The sequence below is a fragment of the Ursus americanus genome, chromosome 2, assembly GCF_024610735.1.
Source record: "Ursus americanus isolate L20-20 chromosome 2, mUrsAme1.1.p, whole genome shotgun sequence".
Classification (NCBI taxonomy): Eukaryota; Metazoa; Chordata; class Mammalia; order Carnivora; family Ursidae; genus Ursus; species Ursus americanus.
Window position 1 is genome coordinate 17,329,720 of NC_142128.1, and position 18,488 is coordinate 17,348,207.

General features: G+C 54.0%; 2 protein-coding genes across 15 annotated transcripts; one reads left to right on the forward strand and one right to left on the reverse strand.

Annotated features, from left to right (window-relative positions):
• The first annotated feature begins 375 nt into the window (after positions 1-375).
• On the forward strand, positions 376-13,023 carry ATXN2L (ataxin 2 like). 14 transcript variants are annotated; one of them, XR_006777506.2, is made up of 23 exons: positions 376-1,216; positions 2,761-2,797; positions 2,991-3,047; positions 3,132-3,203; positions 3,556-3,706; positions 4,277-4,401; positions 5,248-5,339; positions 5,984-6,184; positions 6,832-7,007; positions 7,178-7,291; positions 7,937-8,149; positions 8,239-8,310; positions 8,794-8,864; positions 9,050-9,345; positions 9,427-9,496; positions 9,993-10,139; positions 10,262-10,334; positions 10,426-10,613; positions 10,848-10,977; positions 11,066-11,187; positions 11,355-11,567; positions 11,711-12,263; positions 12,509-13,023. XR_006777506.2 is itself a non-coding variant. In XM_045785910.2 (23 exons), the coding sequence occupies exons 1-23, from the start codon at positions 918-920 to the stop codon at positions 12,256-12,258; spliced, it is 3,318 nt and encodes a 1,105-aa protein (XP_045641866.1). In that variant the 5' UTR covers positions 376-917; the 3' UTR covers positions 12,259-13,023. The 14 variants fall into 14 exon arrangements, 9 of the variants coding, with proteins under 9 accessions (XP_045641866.1, XP_045641857.1, XP_045641867.1 ...); XR_006777507.2 differs by having other exon boundaries at positions 12,532-13,023; XM_045785910.2 differs by having other exon boundaries at positions 11,711-11,954; positions 12,104-13,023.
• Positions 13,024-14,840: 1,817 nt separating this feature from the next.
• On the reverse strand, positions 14,841-18,356 carry TUFM (Tu translation elongation factor, mitochondrial). The gene is made up of 10 exons (XM_045785914.2): positions 18,200-18,356; positions 17,901-18,095; positions 17,306-17,472; positions 16,961-17,065; positions 16,708-16,872; positions 16,437-16,569; positions 16,245-16,349; positions 15,978-16,129; positions 15,756-15,875; positions 14,841-15,203 (listed from the first exon to the last, which is right to left on the reverse strand). Exons 1-10 carry the CDS (start codon positions 18,240-18,242, stop codon positions 15,030-15,032), a joined length of 1,359 nt encoding a protein of 452 aa, XP_045641870.2. The 5' UTR covers positions 18,243-18,356; the 3' UTR covers positions 14,841-15,029.
• Between the last annotated feature and the right edge of the window lie 132 nt (positions 18,357-18,488).

The following is an 18,488-nucleotide window of genomic DNA, read 5'->3' on the forward strand; positions in this document are numbered from 1 at the left end:
CATGGAGAAACCATTTAGATATTAAGTCACTGAAGCTAAAAATGATTTCGGATTTAGCATAGATTTATCTGCAACATGCTGAGTTTCAAACCGATAACTTTAATGTCCATCAGTCTTTTATTTAAGGCAGACAAGGTCAAGAGTAGCTCCTCATGAAACCTATTCACCCGCCTAAGAGGGGCAGCAGTCGGGTGTTCAGACCCGGGATTTCTTTGCACTTAGACTCCGCCCACGGGCCCCCAAATGGCGGAAGAACCGCACGCTACGTCGTGACATCTCACACAACTGCGGAGGTATCCCGACGCTACGCCACCGGCGTGGGCGGGGCGGCCGGTTCTTCCTTCCTCACGGTTACTTCGGCTCCTCCCCCAGCGCTTCACACGCTCATTGTGAAGGGACAGCGGCAGCCAACCTCTAGGGCTGTTTGAGACCTAGGGACCCTAAAGCTTTGGCGCGCGTGAGCGCCCGCGCTGCTCCTTCTCCACTCCAAGGGCTAGGGGCGCGAGATTCGCCTCTTTTTATTCTCTCCTCTCTTGCCCGGAGCCAACCGCCCCGGTATCCGCGGACATCTCGCGCCGCCGCTCCCTCCTCCCTGCCCCTCCCCCTTCGGGAGCTCCCGCCCGCGCGCTCCTCCTCCTCCTCTTTCCCCGGCGACGCGCACGCGCGCCAGGCCGGCTCGCGCCCTCTCGGTTTCCTCCGGCCCGCGAGACCCCCTCCCCTTCCGCCTCGCGGCGCTTCCTCGCGCCGCGGTCTTCTCTATCCACCCCCGACATCGCGGGGCTTCCCCCCCCCCGCCCGCCAACGGCGGGTCCCCGGCTTCCCAAGCCCCCTCGCTTCCCGCGCTCTCCAGCAGGGGCCTAGCCCCGGCCTCCTCTCTCCCTCCCTTCCCCCTAATTCCCCTTCCGGACGCTGCCATCATGTTGAAGCCTCAGCCGCCACAACAGACCTCCCAGCCCCAGCAGCCGCCCCCCACGCAACAGGCCATAGCCCGCCGGCCTCCCGGGGGCACCAGCCCTCCCAACGGCGGCCTCCCAGGGCCCCTGGCCTCCACCTCGGCTCCCCCAGGGCCTCCCGCGGCAGCTTCTCCATGCTTGGGGCCTGCAGCCGCCGCTGGGAGCGGGCTCCGCCGGGGAGCCGAGGGCATCTTGGCGCCGCAGCCGCCGCCGCAGCAGCAACATCAGGAGAGGCCAGGGGCAACGGCTATCGGCAGCGCCAGGTGAGGAGGGGTGGGTTTCCGGGCGCTGGAGCCGAGGCTGCGGGGCGGCGGCGGCGGCTCGGCTCCGGCCCAGCGGCTGGGGACCTGAGGACACCGCGCGAGGCGGGTACCTAGCCCGGCCACCTTTTCGGGGCGCCGGGGGAGAATGGGGAACTCCCGTGAGGCTGGGGGGTGGGCCCCCTTAGGTCCTAACAGGTCAGAGGGAAAGGGTCCCCGGGCGGTCAGCGGGACATTTGGGGGCCGTGCTCAGCAGTTCTCAGAGCTTAGTTGGGCCTCGGGGCTCGGGCATTAAGGGCAGGCGGGGCGCATCCCGCCAGCGCCGTCAGAACTAGGAGTTGGGGGGGCGAAGAGGTGATCGGGGTCCCCGGCTCCATTACCACGAAGGGTCTCGCGGTCCCCGGCTTCAGCCAATGGGGAGTCAGCTGCGGGAAGGGGTCCCCGGCCGTAGCCAATAGAGGGGGGCGCGCGGCCCACAGTTTGGCCAATGGGGAGGGAGGGACTTGGGAGCGGATTGCTACCTCCCCCTTCCCGGTCTGGCCAGTAGGAGGGGAGCGGGGTGGGCGGGGGGACGGAAGGAGGGACAACTGGGAGGACTGCGGGCCGGGAACCTCCAGCGCGCGCGCGCTCCTCCCGTACGTGCGCGCGGATGCTCTGTTTTATGACCCGGGCATTCGTGAGCCACGGGTAATCTATAGGGCAGGGTTTGGGAGTGTGCGTGGAGGGGTTCGCCTGGTGTTTGTGGATGAGTGGTGGACACCCCACTCGGTTTCTTCTGTATGTGGCTTAATGGAATTGAGAGTGGCGGTACACGCAGGCGCAGTGGGTTCTGGTCGCGGGAGGGGTGATTTTGGAGCCCCGTGGGCTTTACTGCGCAGGCGCAGACCGGGCGAGGCCTCCCGGTGGATGGCTTTTGCGGCTGCGCTGTCCCCCAGCCCCGCCAACGGCCCCCTCATCGCCCTCTTCAACCGACGGTTACATCAGCCAGCGAGGAGCAGTGTTACCGGGCGATCGGTGACCCCTCCTAGAGTGGGTAGCATTGAATGAGTAGTAGAGGTCGGGAGGGTGGGTTGTAAAGGGAGTACCTTCCTCCCAGCGTATGGGGCATAAGGCTGGTGAAAATGATTGTCTTTTCTGTTTGAGGGGTAATGTACCTGAGCTAGGTGGTTCTGAATCTGCATTCCCTGAGCTTTCGTCTTTATGTCTAGGGTGGATTCTTGGTTAACGACTACTGTAGCGTCATTGCTTTCTTGGAATCGTGGGGCCCTGACCCCTTGGAGAAAGTGAGAAGGTTGTGTTGAATTGACAACCATTGTTGTTTGAGGTCTGTTTTAGTGGCATTTGGTGGAAATGTGTTTACTGGCTTTTACTGTCTATGCCTTTCTTCCTCTGTGAGGTGAGAGTTTAAAATTCTTGTGGGTAATTGATTTGTAGTCTAAGCCAGCATCTTTACAGAGTGTGTGGTTCTAGTATACCAAGCTCTTTGAAATTAATTGTATAAGAGGGATTGAATGTGTTTAACTAGTTTCTTGTTTCCTTTCTCATAGGGGACAAAGCACAGGAAAGGGACCCCCACAGTCACCGGTGAGTGCCACTCCGCACCCTCAAAGTATAGAGGTACATGTGGGCATATAGGACAGATCGTGTGCAGAAATAGTCAGTTGGGCTCAGAAGAGTAGAGGCCCGGCACATACCAAGTGGGTGTGAGTGGATTGTGGGTATTCAGGAGGAAGGTGAGATGTTGACTAGCTATTTATTTCTCCTGTGTTGTTGGTAGGTGTTCGAGGGTGTCTACAACAATTCCAGAATGCTGCATTTTCTTACAGCTGTTGTGGTGAGTGGGTATCTAACCCCTGGGTTGTTTGAGGAATGTAATGCACCAGTTTGCTGGAGACCTTCTTCTTCTCCGCTCTTTCAGGGCTCCACTTGTGATGTAAAGGTGAAGAATGGTACCACTTATGAAGGTATCTTCAAGACTCTGAGCTCAAAGGTTAGTGTACTCAAATTAGCTGATTTTTGGAATTTTCATGGAAGGAGGAGGAGAATGAAATAGGCTAATTTGAGATGTGAGTTGAATGGTGTTGGACGATGTTTTGTTACTCATTTCTGTAGGCCTGTGTCGGAGTAGTGCTGGAAGCAATAAGAAATGTGGGTTGGACATTGGAGGGGTGGGTACTGTAATATTAAAATACTTAGTCCTGGGCTGATACTGATACTGAGAAGACTGTGTGACAGTGTGGTGTTGGAATGAGGTTAGAAAATGTAAAAGGAAAATAGTCCTATTTTTGGCATCATATTTCTTGATACTGACCCTTTACTGTTTGGAAATGGGACTTTTATAGTTTGAACTAGCAGTAGACGCTGTACACCGGAAAGCATCTGAGCCAGCAGGTGGCCCTCGTCGGGAAGACATTGTGGACACCATGGTGTTTAAGCCAAGCGATGTCATGCTTGTTCACTTCCGAAATGTTGACTTCAATTATGCTACTAAAGGTATTGTGTTGGGTTTTTGTGTCAGACTAGAGGGCAGAGAGCAGTTACATAATGACTTGAATCTTTTTCTCCCCCCGCCCCCTGCTTTTTTAAGATTTTATTTATTTGAGAGAGATCACGAACAGGGGGGAGGAGTAGAGGGAGAAGCAGACTCCCCACTGAGTAGGGAGAGGGAGAAGCAGGCTCCCCTCTGAGCAGGGAGCCCCATGCAGGACTCGAACCTAAGACCGTGGGATCATGACCTGAGCCGAAGGCCAACACTTAACTGACTGAGCCATCCAGGCGCCCCTAGGTTTTTCTTCTTGAGAGTATGTCTTGATGTCTAAGATACAGTGGAATGTATTCCAGGCTGTGTTGTGGTCCTTCATGTTTCCCTTGCTTTGCTTTCAACTCTTGCTCCTCTTGAACTCTTAAGATGAGGCTTGTTGTGCTGCACCGCCCACACCCTCCCTTTCCCCCAACCCTGACACACACTTTTCTTTGCTTCCCAACTACTTACTGGGGGTGAGGGTGTTGGAAGAGGCTGTGAAATAATCCCCTCACTCCTGATCTTCGACTCTGCCCCCACAGACAAGTTCACTGATTCAGCCATTGCCATGAACTCAAAGGTGAATGGAGAGCACAAAGAGAAGGTGCTTCAGCGCTGGGAAGGGGGCGACAGCAACAGTGATGACTATGACCTCGAGTCTGACATGGTACAGCTCCCCTTCCCTGAGACCCCGAGAGCCGGGCGCTCTGCTGCCCAGGTGCAGGTCGTTGACTGTGATGTCACTCCTGGAACCAAGTGTTGCTTCTGGGGAGGGGAGAAGAGGTTTTTACTATTGCCCGTTGATGGCTGTCAGATTTCAAATGAAAAGCTACAGAAAATAACAAAAATACTTGTTTTCCAATTTTCTGCGATTGACAGCTACTAACATTTGCTTCAAGATTTTTTTTTTCCTTCAGTTTAGCAAAGGGTAGACAAGATTGTAGACTGTGTCGTAGACCCAGGTCCTTCCAAAAACAAGGACTTCGAAATCATTTCAGATTTCTCATGAGTTAATGTATTATTATGCTATACTTAATTTGCACAAGAATTTATTTCCACTGCTTGTTGTTTTCACTTTTTTTTTGTGTTGGTATATAGATCATTGCTTTCAACTATTTTGTCTATTTTTGTTTATATGTGTGAATGTGTATATATGTGTGAATGTGTATATATGTAAATATACACAATGAAACATATTTATCTTTTTCCTTACTGATTGGTATTTGTTGCCATTATTTTGCTATTAGAAATAGTGCCATGTACACCTATACCAAATTTTTCTAGAACATACACCTGGAAATGGATTCGTTAGGTCTTAAGACTTTGGTTTTACTAGTTGTTGCCAGTCTGTTCTATAACTGGTAGTACTAGTTGATATTCCTGCCAGCCTTGTTCTTTTTTTTGCACTTGGTTTGGTCAGATTTGTGTGTTTTTCAGCCTGGTGGAGGAGAATGACAGGTCAGTGTTGCTTTCCTTTCTGGGTTTTAAAACATTCTCCTTTCTCCCTCCTTAGTCCAATGGATGGGACCCCAACGAAATGTTCAAGTTCAACGAGGAGAACTATGGTGTGAAGACCACCTATGACAGCAGTCTTTCTTCTTACACGTGAGTGTCTAGGTACTTCCCAGTTGGTGCAGTTTGAAGCATGGGGTCATGGCATTTGTTCATGTTTTTCTGGGTGTCCAAGTTGCCCTCTTCCCCACTTCTGGTCTGCCTTGTTTCATTGTCCCCTCAAAATACCAGGCCATCTCATGGATAGAAATAGCTACTTTCTTTTTTTCTTTTCTTTTTTTTTTTTAAGATTTTATTTATTTATTTGACCAAGATAGAGACAGCCAGCAAGAGAGGGAACACAAGCAGGGGGAGTGGGAGAGGAAGAAGCAGGCTCATAGCGGAGGAGCCTGATGTGGGGCTCGATCCCATAACGCTGGGATCATGCCCTGAGCCAAAGGCAGATGCTTAACCGCTGTGCCACCCAGGCGCCCCAGAAATAGCTACTTTCTTGTCCATTTACCCATACTTTTCTCTAGAACTTAAAGTATACTTACACATGCCTATAAGTACTCTGGTTCAGAGATTGGCTTTGTTGCCCCACATGGGACCTAGTAGATGCCCATTAAATATGTGCTGAGTTGTTGAAGGGGTTAAACATCTGCACACCTGAGCTGCTGATGAGCCTGACCAAAATGTTTCCCTTCTCTTTCTCTTGTCCCCTGGCACTGGGGTGTGGTGGTCTGTGGTCCTCTCAGGGTGCCCTTGGAGAAGGACAACTCAGAAGAGTTTCGTCAGCGGGAGCTGCGTGCAGCCCAGTTGGCCCGAGAGATTGAATCGAGCCCCCAGTACCGCCTGAGGATCGCCATGGAGAATGATGATGGGCGCACCGAGGAGGAGAAGCACAGTGCAGTCCAGCGGCAGGGTTCAGGACGGGAGAGCCCCAGCTTGGCATCTAGGTGATTGCTGGGGGTAGCCTGCTCTTTTGGGGGCTCTTTGTACACTCCTGTTAAAGCTTCGTGGCCACATAAGATGTAGGTTAGTATGTAATTATTCCCAATTTTCAGGTTTAAGAATTGAGGCCTAGAGCAGATAAGTAGTTTGTCCAAGGTAACAAAGCTAAAGCTTGTGGATTTAGAAAAAAAAATTTTTTTGAGTATTGATACTCTTTTTTTCCTCTGTGTGTTCATCCATATGTATGTCTGAACTTTTCCCCTTATGAAAGCAAAATCAAAGTGTACACGATGTTTAATAACCTGTGAAAGCTGTACCTTGAACTACAGTGTGATCCTCCCTTTCTCATAGGTCAGGAGTGGTACAGTTGTGGAGCTCTGGCCAGGTTGGTTAGGTCAGGGTTGACGCAAAAGGTCAGAAGCCTTACAGCTACAGAACATTTAACCAGAACAGATCTTCAAGTGGGGGTAGTGCAGAAAGCTGGAGTGTGCGTGCGTGTGTGTGCGTGCGTGCGTGTGCGCGCGTGTGTGTGCGTGCGTGTGTGTGTGTGCGTGCACATGTGCACGCACGCACAGTTTAGGAGGAAAGGCTTCATTTTTCCAAAACATGTGGGTTTTATGACTAATTGACCTTACTTGAGCTCTCCCCTTAGGGAGGGAAAGTATATCCCTCTACCCCAACGAGTTCGGGAAGGTCCCCGGGGAGGAGTTCGATGCAGTAGTTCCCGGGGTGGCCGGCCTGGCCTTAGCTCCTTGCCACCTCGTGGTCCTCACCACCTTGACAGTAGCAGCCCTGGCCCAGGTTCTGAGACACGTGGTATCAACGGAGGTGAGTTATGAAGCGGGCTTTTGTGGGGGGGGTAGGGAAGAGGATAAGAAGGAGGTGGGAAGGACAATTGAAAGGGTAGATGGGCTGGAAGGGTGATGCGTTGGTGATAATGTAATAGCAGATACTCTGCCTCTTTTTTCCCCATCTTAAAAAAAAAAAAAAAAAATTAGGCCCTTCCCGCATGTCCCCTAAGGCACAGCGGCCTCTGAGAGGTGGTGCCAAGACTCTGTCTTCACCCAGCAGTAGGCCTTCTGGAGAAGCTTCTGTCCCACCTCCTCCTGCAGGTAACATTTCAGCAGTGTTCTATGAAGAAACAGAAATTTGGGGGGGTTGTTGGAATGCTCGGATGGGAGATAGTTTCAAGGTACAAGAGATGTTTCGGAGGGGGTGGATTTATGCTTTTCAGGGAAGAATTTGTTTCCCTCATGTAGCAATGCCAGCACAGCTGTCTACGGGCTGTGTTTGGCTGGCAGATGTCTTTTGTTTAGATTAGTTATCAGGGCGCCTGGTTGGCTTAGTGGAGCATGCGACTCTTGATCTTAGGGTCGTGAGTTCAACCCCCACATTAGGCATGGAGCTTACTTAAAAAAAAAAAAAAAGAAAGAAAACAAATACCAAACAACTTTTTAGTTGTCAACAGTTTGAAGCAGGAGACATAGAAAATTTCTTGGGAAAAACAGAAAGTTCTGCAAACACTGAACGTGTCTCGCAGCATAACCCTAGTTAGCTGGGAGCGAGCTGTGACTGCCTCTGTAAACATTGCAGTCTTTCACGCTGCTCAAGCGTATCTTACCTGCTTATGTTACCTGCCTTGTTCTTCTGGGCGTTTAGGTTTGTGATCTTGCATATAAAGTGGATAAACTTTCCTTGGTGTTTCTAGTGGGTTCCCTATGCTCCTCACTCACTGAATGGCAGTAACCATCGTACAGCTTTCCCTTTACTTCCAGTGGGCCGGATGTACCCCCCGCGCTCTCCCAAGTCGGCTGCCCCTGCCCCAATCTCGGCTTCCTGTCCTGATGCCCCCATGGGATCGGCAGTACCGACCTCTTCGGCTTCCATCCCTGTGACATCATCGGTTGTGGATCCTGGAGTAGGCTCCATTTCCCCAGCTTCTCCAAAGATCTCATTGGCCCCCACAGATGGTAAGAGCCAGGTGGTTGAGGGTTTGTGGACAATGTGAAGTGTGGTTCTGGACAGAAGAACCTTCAGGCGTGTGTCTCTTCTTGCTCAGTAAAAGAACTTCCAGCCAAGGAACCTGGGAGAACTCTGGAGTCCCAGGAGCTGTCCCGGATAGCTGGGAAAGGTGAGGATTGGTTTTTTGTTTTGGGGGGTTTTTTGGTGGTATTTTGTTGCTGTTCTTAAGATTTTATTTATTTGACAGAGAGTGGGTATAAGCTGGGAGAGCAGCAGGAAATGAGGGAGAAGCAGGCTCCTCGCTGAGCAGGGAGCCAGATGGGGGCTCGATCTCAGGACCTTGGGATCATCACCTGAGCCGAAGGAAGATGCTTAACCAACTGAGCCACCCAGGCGCCCCTTTTTTTGTGGTTTATGTTTGTTTGATTTTCTGAAGTATAATGTCCTTTTTATTCGGGGAGTACTTCAGTTAGTAACAAGAGTAATGGGGGCTCAGAAACAGTGTCTTGTCAGTTGTGCAGTCTTAGTTCTATAGGATTCTCAAACTTTTTTTTTTTTTTTCTAGTTTTCTTTGTCCTTTGAGGTACTGGCATTGTAGCCACCTTTGAGAAAAGAAATGTATATTTTCTCCTTTTTCCCCTGTTTCTCCTAGTCCCTGGCCTTCAGAATGAACAAAAACGCTTTCAACTGGAAGAACTGAGGAAGTTTGGGGCCCAGTTTAAGGTAAGAGGAGTGTGGGAGTGAGCCAAGGTGTTAGGATGAAGAGGGATGAGAGGGGGCTTATAGAAGAAGCACAGGACAAGGACCAGGTGTGATAGAAGAGATGAGCAAGTAAGGATGCAAGGGAGGCCAAGCCTGGGGCCCGGACCAGCTGTCTGAATACTGTATGTGTGCTGCTCTCCTTCCAGCTGCTGCCTAGTAGCTCCCCTGAGACCATCCTGGATCCTTTTCCTCCCCGGATCTTAAAGGAAGAGGCCAAAGGGAAAGAGAAGGAGGTTGATGGTCTATTGAGTTCAGAGCCAGTGGGGTCCCCAGTCTCCTCAAAGACGGAGTCCGTATCGGATAAGGAGGATAAGCCGCCCCTGCCGCCGGCAGGGGGCACAGAAGGGCCGGAGCAGCCCCCTCCACCTTGCCCAAGCCAAACTGGCAGCCCCCCGGTGGGCCTCATCAAGGGAGACGACAAGGATGAGGGCCCGGTCGCTGAGTGAGTAGGACGGGGAGCTGGGTGGGTGTCAGGTGGGGAGAGGAGTAAGCCATGAGGATTGACTTTCTTTTTCTCTCACAGACAAGTGAAGAAGTCAACACTGAACCCCAACGCCAAGGAGTTCAATCCCACAAAGCCTCTGCTGTCTGTGGTAAGACGGGAGGGGTGGATGTGGATTGGTTTCCCTGAGGGAGGCTTGGGAGTGGGGTAATAGAGCATGGGGGAGGCTCTCTGAAAGTTGGGCTGCTTGGGGGAAGATAGGTGTCAGGTTTGGGGGCGGGAGATCAAGATGTGTCATTAAGTGTGTGTGTGTTTCTCCTTGAGGCTTAGCGTTCAGCTCAGGGAACATGTGGTGGGGTAGTTGTGAGCATGGCTTTCAGTCAGGCCCCTGATTTGGCTTGAACTCCCGTACTTTAAAAAAAAAAAACAAAAACTTGGTGATCATGGACGAGCTGTTTAATTTTTCTGTCTTGGTTTCCTTACCTATAATTTTAGAATACCCGTGTCGTGGGGTCCGATGTGAGGCTTAACCAAGATGCAGGGGAGAATGTGTGTGGCAGGCAGCACTCTGAATGCTGTGCTGCTATCAGAGGTGCAGGAGAGGCGGACAAAAACCATACTTAAACAACGTCCTTTGTCTCTCACAGAATAAATCCACCAGTACCCCAACTTCTCCGGGGCCCCGGACTCACTCAACTCCCTCCATCCCGGTGCTGACAGCAGGCCAGAGTGGGCTCTACAGCCCCCAGTACATTTCCTACATACCTCAGATCCATATGGGACCAGCTGTTCAGGTAAGAGGAGAGACTGAGCAGTCCGGGCTAAGAGGCTGGGTTGGGCTGCTGAGGACCAGGTCCGGCCTGTTCAGGGCATTTGTGAGCAAGCTGTTGAGCTTCGTCTGTGTTCTTTTTTCTAGGCACCTCAGATGTATCCATACCCTGTATCCAATTCTGTGCCTGGACAACAGGGCAAGTACCGGGGAGCAAAAGGTGAGCAGAGTTGGCAGTGCTGGTCGGTGGGGTTGCCAGGTTGCCTCCTGGCAGATGGAGCTTGAGCTCGGCACCCTTTCCCCTACCCCAGGCTCCCTGCCCCCTCAGCGCTCGGACCAACACCAGCCAGCCTCAGCCCCTCCGATGATGCAGGCCGCCGCCGCCGCTGGCCCGCCCCTGGTGGCTGCCACGCCGTACTCTTCCTACATCCCTTACACCCCGCAGCAGTTCCCGGGCCAGCCCGCCATGATGCAGCCCATGGCCCACTACCCCTCGCAGGTAACCGAGGCACGGGAGGGAAGTAGGGGGATGGAGTGGAGGATCCTCTGTTCCATCACCCAGACTCAGGCCCCCATCCTGGCTGTGGTAGGACCTGTAGCAAGGCACCGCTACTGTCTGAGGTATAGATCTCATAGCGTCTCCTGGCATGGTGGTTGTGACAAGGACAGTGATGCTGTGCACGGGTTCTCAGGCAGCAGGCTGTACCGACCGCTTCTTTCCTTGCCCCTCCAGCCGGTGTTTGCCCCCATGCTTCAGAGCAACCCACGCATGCTGACGTCGGGGAGCCATCCCCAGGCCATTGTGTCGTCCTCCACCCCTCAGTACCCTTCTGCAGAGCAGCCTACGCCCCAAGCCCTCTATGGTGAGTTCTGTGCTCTTCTCCTCGGGCCTTGCTCCTCAGCTCCCTCCAGTGTGGTTGGCACTGATTCTCTTCCTCTTTCCTGCTATAGCCACTGTTCACCAGTCCTATCCACACCATGCCACGCAGCTCCATGCCCACCAGCCGCAGCCAGCCACCACGCCTACTGGAAGCCAGCCGCAGTCCCAGCATGCGGCCCCCAGTCCCGTCCAGGTGTCTGCCATGGGAGATCCGAGTGGTTGGGGCGGGAATGGGTGGCTGGAAGAGGGGGATAGAGTTTGAGGGGTCTCTCCTCAGTGGGGGAGGGTCAGGGGCCAGTGGGTGGTAGGCCTGGTACCTGAGGAGTGGAGTGGTACTCACCCTTCCCCTCCCCCTAACAGCACCAGGCGGGGCAGGCCCCACACCTGGGCAGTGGACAGCCACAGCAGAATCTGTACCACCCAGGGGCCCTGACAGGCACGCCGCCTTCTCTGCCACCGGGACCTTCTGCCCAGTCCCCTCAGAGCAGCTTCCCCCAACCAGCCGCTGTGTATGCCATCCATGCCCACCAGCAGCTGCCCCACGGCTTCACCAACATGGCCCATGTTACCCAGGTAAGAACCCAAGGGACTTGTTTCCTGGGGCTGCCCTGTTCCTGAATCCTTGGGGCTCTTTTTCTGAGTGCTCTTAACACCGCGATTCTCAGAGCCCACGCTTAGCTTCTGGGGTACTCACGGCTGTGTTTTGTTCTTTATAGGCCCATGTCCAAACTGGAATCACAGCAGCCCCGCCCCCTCACCCTGGGGCTCCCCACCCGCCCCAGGTGATGCTGCTGCACCCACCCCAGAGCCATGGGGGCCCCCCCCAAGGCGCGGTGCCCCAGAGTGGGGTGCCTGCACTCTCAGCTTCCACACCCTCACCCTACCCCTACATCGGACACCCCCAAGGTGAGCAGCCTGGCCAGGCGCCTGGATTTCCAGGAGGAGCCGATGACAGGATTCGTGAGTTCTCGTTAGCTGGGGGAATTTGGCATGGAAGAGCTGATGGGCTGCAGGTGGGGCAGGATGCACGGGTTCTGGGAGGGGAGTGAGGGGTCTTGGAGGCAGGGCTGTCCCACAGGGCGCCCGCCGACCTGCACCTGTCTGTGAAGTATGTAGGGTGGGCAGAAGCCACAGTCGCCGCCGCCAGGGGCTTGCTCCTGGCTCTGTCCTTTGCTTCCCTCCGTCCTCGCTCAGTTGTGATCCAGCAGCCCCCCTCCCCACTGCCTCCCCAGCTCTCAGTGACCCCGACTGTCTCCTGACTTAGCCGAGGTAAGGTCAGCGCAGCAGACAGGGCCAGGCTGGGGTGTGGGGGGCTGAGCTGGGCACACGAGTAAGGGCTCTGGCTCACTGGGAAACAGCGATTGATCTGTGCTTCTGACAGCCCCATGAGACACCTTGAGGAGGCCGCTCCTACCCAAACACTCCCCCCACACCCCACACTGGACGGCATTGGTTGAAGGGACAGCTGCTTGGGTTCTAATGCTCCTGCTCTCTTCTCTTTCCCCTCCAACCAGTTCAATCTCATCCCTCCCAGCAGCTCCCCTTCCACCCCCCGGGGAACTGAAGATTGTCCTGGCCGCGACCTGAGACCTCCATGAGTGGAGGGAAGAGTGATCTATGTCTCTTCCCCCAGCAGCTCGGACCAGTCCCAGCCTCCCAATCCCCCCTTTCCCCTGGGGGAGCTGGGGAATTCCTGCCAAGCACCTTGAAGGGGAGGGGCCTCAAAGTGGGCAGGGCCAGGGTCCAGCGGGGGTGGGGGGTTCCTGCTCTGCCCCTGCCCATCCCCACCCCATCTTGCCCTCCCATCCTCTCATCTATCCCCCGCTGGAGACGGAAGATCTTTTATTTTCTATTATTTATAACCTCAGACTTGGGCCCCCTGTTTCTTTCTTCCCCATTAACTTGAGTGACCTGCGTGAGAGACAGACAGACAGATGCCCCACAAGGATGGTTGAACAAGGACTTTTACTTTTTATTACATAAAAATATTAAAAAAAATTAAAAAAAATAAAATTTTAAACTAACTTAATCTGCCTCTGGTTTCCTCTGGAGAACAGAGTAAGACGGTAGCTGGCAAGCCCTGGGAGGCCTGAGGTGGCTCCAGCAGTGGGGATGCAGCGGTCCAGGCTGAACGCGCTTGCTGCCCTGTCCCTGCTGCGCAGCACCTGGCTTCCCAGTGACTTTCTCAGCCTTGATGCAGGCCTCATCTTAAGGTGCGATTTCAAGTGTTTATTGCTATTGCTAGTGTAAGTTCTTCATGACATTCTTCTCTGCACCGAAAAGCACATTAGTGGTTTGGCTGCTGGAAACAGGCCTGCACGGAGTACAGGTGAGGGGTGTTGTGTGCGGGTGGGCGCTGCAAAGGCACTGGTAGAGGGGAGACGGCTGGGTTGAGCCTGGTTTAGGGGAGCAAGAGCTAAACCAGGGGCTAAATGGCACAGAAGAGCCAGGTATGGGATGTAGAAATGACACATTGCAGAAGTGGTTATTTCCAAGGAAACAGGTTGCAATTTTTACTGCATGTCCTGGCCTTGGTTTTCTTGTCTCTTCAGTGATCATTTCCCCCTTAGAGCATTGAGGGGATGGGGCTGGTACTCATGGGTAGGTGGGGCTGTTTCAGCTGGGACCAAAGCCAGAAAAGATGGGCTAAGAGGGCAGGAAAAGTGAAGATTACATACAGGGGAGACATCCAAGATGTAAGGGTCTGAAACCTGGTAATGGGTGGGCATGATGGGGCGGGGTAAGTGAGAACACATGTGCATGGCTTGGGTCCCCACCGGAAGAGCTCTTAAGAGGATGGCAGTTGGAGCTGGGGGGCAGTGATGGAAAAAGCAGCAGCAGGAAAGCCGCTGGGCTTGGGATGTCTCAGGTGCAGGTGGAGACCAGCCTCCCCAGTACAGAGATGGGACTGCAGTGCTTCCGGGCTCGTCCTGAGGCTCCAGGGAGGGTCTTAGGAATCTCGAGACTTTCCAGCCTCACCTCAGACATCGAGGAGAGTTAAGCAAACCTGCCCTATCGCTGGACAATTCTTTATCGTGAAGCTCTTTTGTCCTCCTTTTCTTGAGCCCTTTTCTCTGCTGTGAAGCCACAGATTCGATTGTGACTCAAAACAGCTCTCAGGTTGGGCCTAAGAGCCGGTCAGTGCTGAATATGCTCATTTGTGAGAAGCAAGTTTGAAAGGGGTGCTTGTTAATCCCTGCTGAAAGTTACCTTTTGTTTGGGGTCAGCGTCCTGGCCAGTCGTTTCAAGTTTTTAAACAAACACCTATTCAGCATTTTACTCCCTACACCTTTGATACGGTCGTTATCTTACTCTTAAATCTCAGTACGTGTTCGAAACAAAAACTTCCGTTTATAACTTCTCACTCCTGTGTCTAGAATTGGTGATGTATAGGGGGAACAACCCATCCAGCACAGAGACTTATTAATTAAAAAGAGGACCCTATGAAGTGGTGGATGTTGGTTCCAGAGGTGAGACACAGTCCCCAGTATCCTAGAGCTTAGACAAGGGCAGGTAGACGTTAACAGCCTTAGTAACTACTCTGAGAGGATAGGTGGGTTTGGCACCTCAGCTGAACCCACCCTTGCTCCAAGGGGTAAAAGTCCCCACTTTCTCCCATAGGACAGCCAACAATCCTACCTAGTGTTTTGCTAGGCAGCCACACCAACTTTACTAGACCAACTTTCCTCCTTTTCTCAAGTTGTCAACAGCAGTTCTGACAGCTTTAAGACAGGAGCTTTGTTCCAAACGGTACCACAGAGATGAACTGAGGATGTGTCCTGGGCTCCATGTTTCTACCCCCCCATCCTCTCCAACTTAGACAAAGGACACAAGACACAACGTCCCTCGCTATTCACAGAACAGTTTATTGACCTACCTCACCTGGCAGGCCCTGGGGCCCCTCCTGACCAGGGGAAGCGGCAGCCTAGTTGCACTGCTGGGTTGCAGCCTGGGCCCTGGGGAGGGGGCGCCAGCAGCAGGAAAGAACGCTGGCCAGCGCAGCCTTCGATACCAGAGTCTGAGCAGAGTCCAGACTCAACCCCACTTGATGTTCTTGTCCTCCTCAGTCATGGCCGGCGTCTCAGTGACAAGGCCAGTGCCAATGGTCCGGTTGCCATCTCGAAGGGTGAAACGCTGGCCTTTTTCTAAGATCATGGGCTGCCGCAAGATAAGGGTGATCTTCAGGTCCTCCCCGGGCATAGCAAGCTCCTGGAGAGGGCAGAGACAGGGTTCATGCATGGCCCTCAAGCACCTTCTTCCCAACTGTTTGCTGCCTACCAAGGTTAAAACGAATGTTAACTAAACTGAATTTGATTAAAAATTTTTTTAAAAGTTCTGGGAAATGCAGCAGGGGGATTCTTTCTAGAACCAGCTCCATCCCAGCCGCCAGGCAGATGCAAATGGTGCATGTCAAGAGAGGAAAGGAGTTGTGACCAGTGTTCCTAACGTTCACTCTGGAAAGTCAAGGAAATTGTGGGTCATGCAGGTTTCTTAAGTCACAGGACTTCTCTGAGCCATTATGTATGGTGCAATTCTCAACGGGGAGAATCCTCTTCTGGGAGATCTTTCTGTGGGTAAATGCTAGCATGGACTGGGTGGAGACTCACTCTCCCTAAACCCACCCAGCCAGACCTTTCCATCACTAGCTTCATCTACAGTCAATGAAAAGTCACCCGTGTTGTCACGTTTGGAATTGTGAGTGAGGGAGAGCTGGGGTGAAGTGTCTCTTCCACTCCTTCACATTCCCTATAGCCACCATACCTTCCCTGGTGGCAAGATGACATGACAGGCCATGTCCCAAGTCAGGGAGAACATGACAGGCATGAAGTGGGACACAAAAGGCTTGTGGCGGCCACCTTCCTCCTTGCTGAGGATATAAACCTGGAAAAAAAAGAACAACAGGGTGAAGCTGGGCCTGGCTGGAAACACCGCCACTGCACAGGACCGTCTGGCTCAACGCTGTCCATCACCTGGAGCCCTCACCTGTGCCTCCACCTTCTGATGGGTCTGGATGGACCCTGGCTTGGCCATGACTAGGCCACGCCTCAGGTCCTCTCGCTTCAAGCCTCGGACCAGGGCTCCAAGGTTGTCACCTGCCTCTGCCCGCTCCAGACTCTTGTGGAACATCTCAATGCCTAGGAGGGAAGAGGAGAGACAAGGGAGGAGGGTCTAGGGCAGAGGGAAGGCACAAAGGATCTGCAAGGGAAATCCTGGAGCCAGCCCCTGGGTCCCGAGGCATCTTTCCTATACCTGTCACCACAGTGCGAATGTGCTTGCTATGTCCCAGGAACTCACACTCATCTCCCTTCTTCAAAATGCCACGCTCTAATGTACCTGTCACCACGGTGCCCCGGCCTGGAAAGAAACAGGACAAGAAGGACATCAGGGACCCTGGGCCAGGCTATACAGCCAGAGAGTAGTGCAAGTGAACATGGTCCTCACCAGGAATAGAGTAAACGGACTCTACAGGCAGCAGGAAAGGCTTCTCCAGGTCTCGGGTGGGTACTGGGATGTAAGTGTCCACGGCATCCAGCAGCTTCTGCACGGACTTCACGCCTAGCTCAGGGTCACGTTGCTATGGGGAGGAAGTGACAGGACTCTGAAATTCTCGTTCTGCTCTTCTTACTAAGAGGCACTCTCCAGGCTCAGCAGAACTCTGGCCACCCATCCAGTCCCATCCTCTGCCACAGCCCCTGCCTGACCCCGCCTTCACCTCAAGGGCACAGAGGGCAGAGCCTATGATGACCGGGGTCTCCTCCCCTTTGTAGCCAAACTCGGTGAGCAGTTCCCGGATCTCCAGCTCAACCAACTCCACCATCTCCGCGTCCTGGACAGCATCTGCTTTGTTCACGTACACCACAACATGCTCCACTCCTATCTGTGGATGGCAAAGAGGTAGAAGCGGTGTCCTGCATGGACCAACTCCCCACTCTTCCTCTTTCCACCCCTTCCCAGGCTCTGAGTACCTGTCTGGCCAGTAATAGATGCTCTCGGGTCTGGGGCATAGGGCCGTCATTGGCTGCCACCACAAGGATGCAGCCATCGAGGGGCGCAGTGCCTGTGATCATATTCTGGGTAGAAGGATAGGAAACAGTGTAGTTCAAGGACCTCCTCAGCTCCACGTCCATCTAGCCAAGCACAGCAGCTGAGGCCCACCTTTCTCTGCCATCTCCTTACCACCCACTTTGAGAGGTCATGCTCAGAAATCCATGACCTCAACCCATGCACCTTGAATATCTTAACTTCCCCACAAGTCCAACATTTTTCCTGGCAGGCACAGCCCCTGGCCCTGTACCCAGCAACTCTCTCACCTTCACGTAATCTGCGTGACCTGGGCAGTCCGTGTGGGCATAGTGGCGGGCCGCAGTGCTATACTCCACGTGAGCCGCATTAATTGTGATTCCACGCGCTCGCTCTTCAGGGGCGTTGTCAATCTCTTCATACTTCTTAAACTTGGCTCCACCCCCCTCCTCTAAAACTAAGGGGAAGGAGGAGAACAAACCTCTCAGACCAAGTTCCAGAGGTAGAGGCAGGGCTCAAGCCACACCCAAGTCCCTCCCACCTACTACGCAAAGGACAGTCTGGGAGAATAATGCGTCCGTGATCCCCTCCGTCAGTTCCTGCAGCGGGTGTAACTCGGGTGAGAAGGAAATGTTAAAGGGCCTCAAGGTCCAGCTCTGCGACTTCTCCAGGATAAAGCCTCTGCTTACAGGACACTGGCCACGGCTAGAGAGAGGCCATTCGGGCTCCCCTCCCCAGCTTACGCATCACAAAATCTTGCACGTTCAGGGGAAATGTGTTTCCTGCATCTTCCAATCCACCGCCCGGGGCCACAGCACCTCCCGGGCTCCAGGTCCCGCCAGCGCAGCGGGCGCTTCCGGACGCCCCCGACCCATCCCCGCTTACTCTTCGTGATGGCCGCGGTCAGTGTGGTCTTGCCGTGGTCCACATGGCCGATGGTGCCCACGTTCACATGGGGCTTGTCGCGCACATAGATCTTCTTGGCCTCCACGGCCAGGCCGCGGCACAAGCGGGGCAGTGTCGGGGCCTTCAGCGGCCGCAGCAGACTCTGCAGCAATGGGTTCGGGCCGGTGCCGAGACCTGCCAGGGCAGAGGCTTGGAGTCAGGGCGCCGGTCCGAGCCCGGCCGCTCCCGACGACCCCCCACGTGGCCCCGCGCCACTATTGCCTTCCTCGCCCCCTCACCGCTCAAGAGGGGCGTCGCGCGCAGCAGGGTGGTGGCCGCCATTGTGGTCGTACTCGCGCCCCGAGCCGGGCGCCCGCGCGTGCGAAAAGGAAAGGGCACGGGCGACTGGAGGTGACTTCCGGCGGAAGTGAAGGCTCGGAGGGCAAGTCTGGGTCCGTCTAGCCTCCAGTTTTTGTGGCCGTCTTACGACTTCCGGGCGTGCGACCAAAGACGACGCCAGGAAGGGGCTGGCGTCTCGGGGGCGGGGACGGAGGGACCCGGTTTCCACGGCGCTCTCGGGCCTAGCGA

Coding starts and splice junctions, on each gene's coding strand:
- TUFM (XM_045785914.2), bottom strand. CDS start 18,242: ATGGCGGCCACCACCCTGCTGCGCGCGACGCCCCTCTTGAGCG. Junction 16,873..16,960: donor ATCTATTACTGGCCAGACAG/GTACTCAGAGCC, acceptor TGCCATCCACAG/ATAGGAGTGGAGCATGTTGT. Junction 16,570..16,707: donor CTGCCCTCTGTGCCCTTGAG/GTGAAGGCGGGG, acceptor TCCTCCCCATAG/CAACGTGACCCTGAGCTAGG.
- ATXN2L (XM_045785910.2), top strand. CDS start 918: ATGTTGAAGCCTCAGCCGCCACAACAGACCTCCCAGCCCCAGCAGCCG. Junction 3,048..3,131: donor ATTTTCTTACAGCTGTTGTG/GTGAGTGGGTAT, acceptor CCGCTCTTTCAG/GGCTCCACTTGTGATGTAAA. Junction 9,346..9,426: donor GATGAGGGCCCGGTCGCTGA/GTGAGTAGGACG, acceptor TTTCTCTCACAG/ACAAGTGAAGAAGTCAACAC.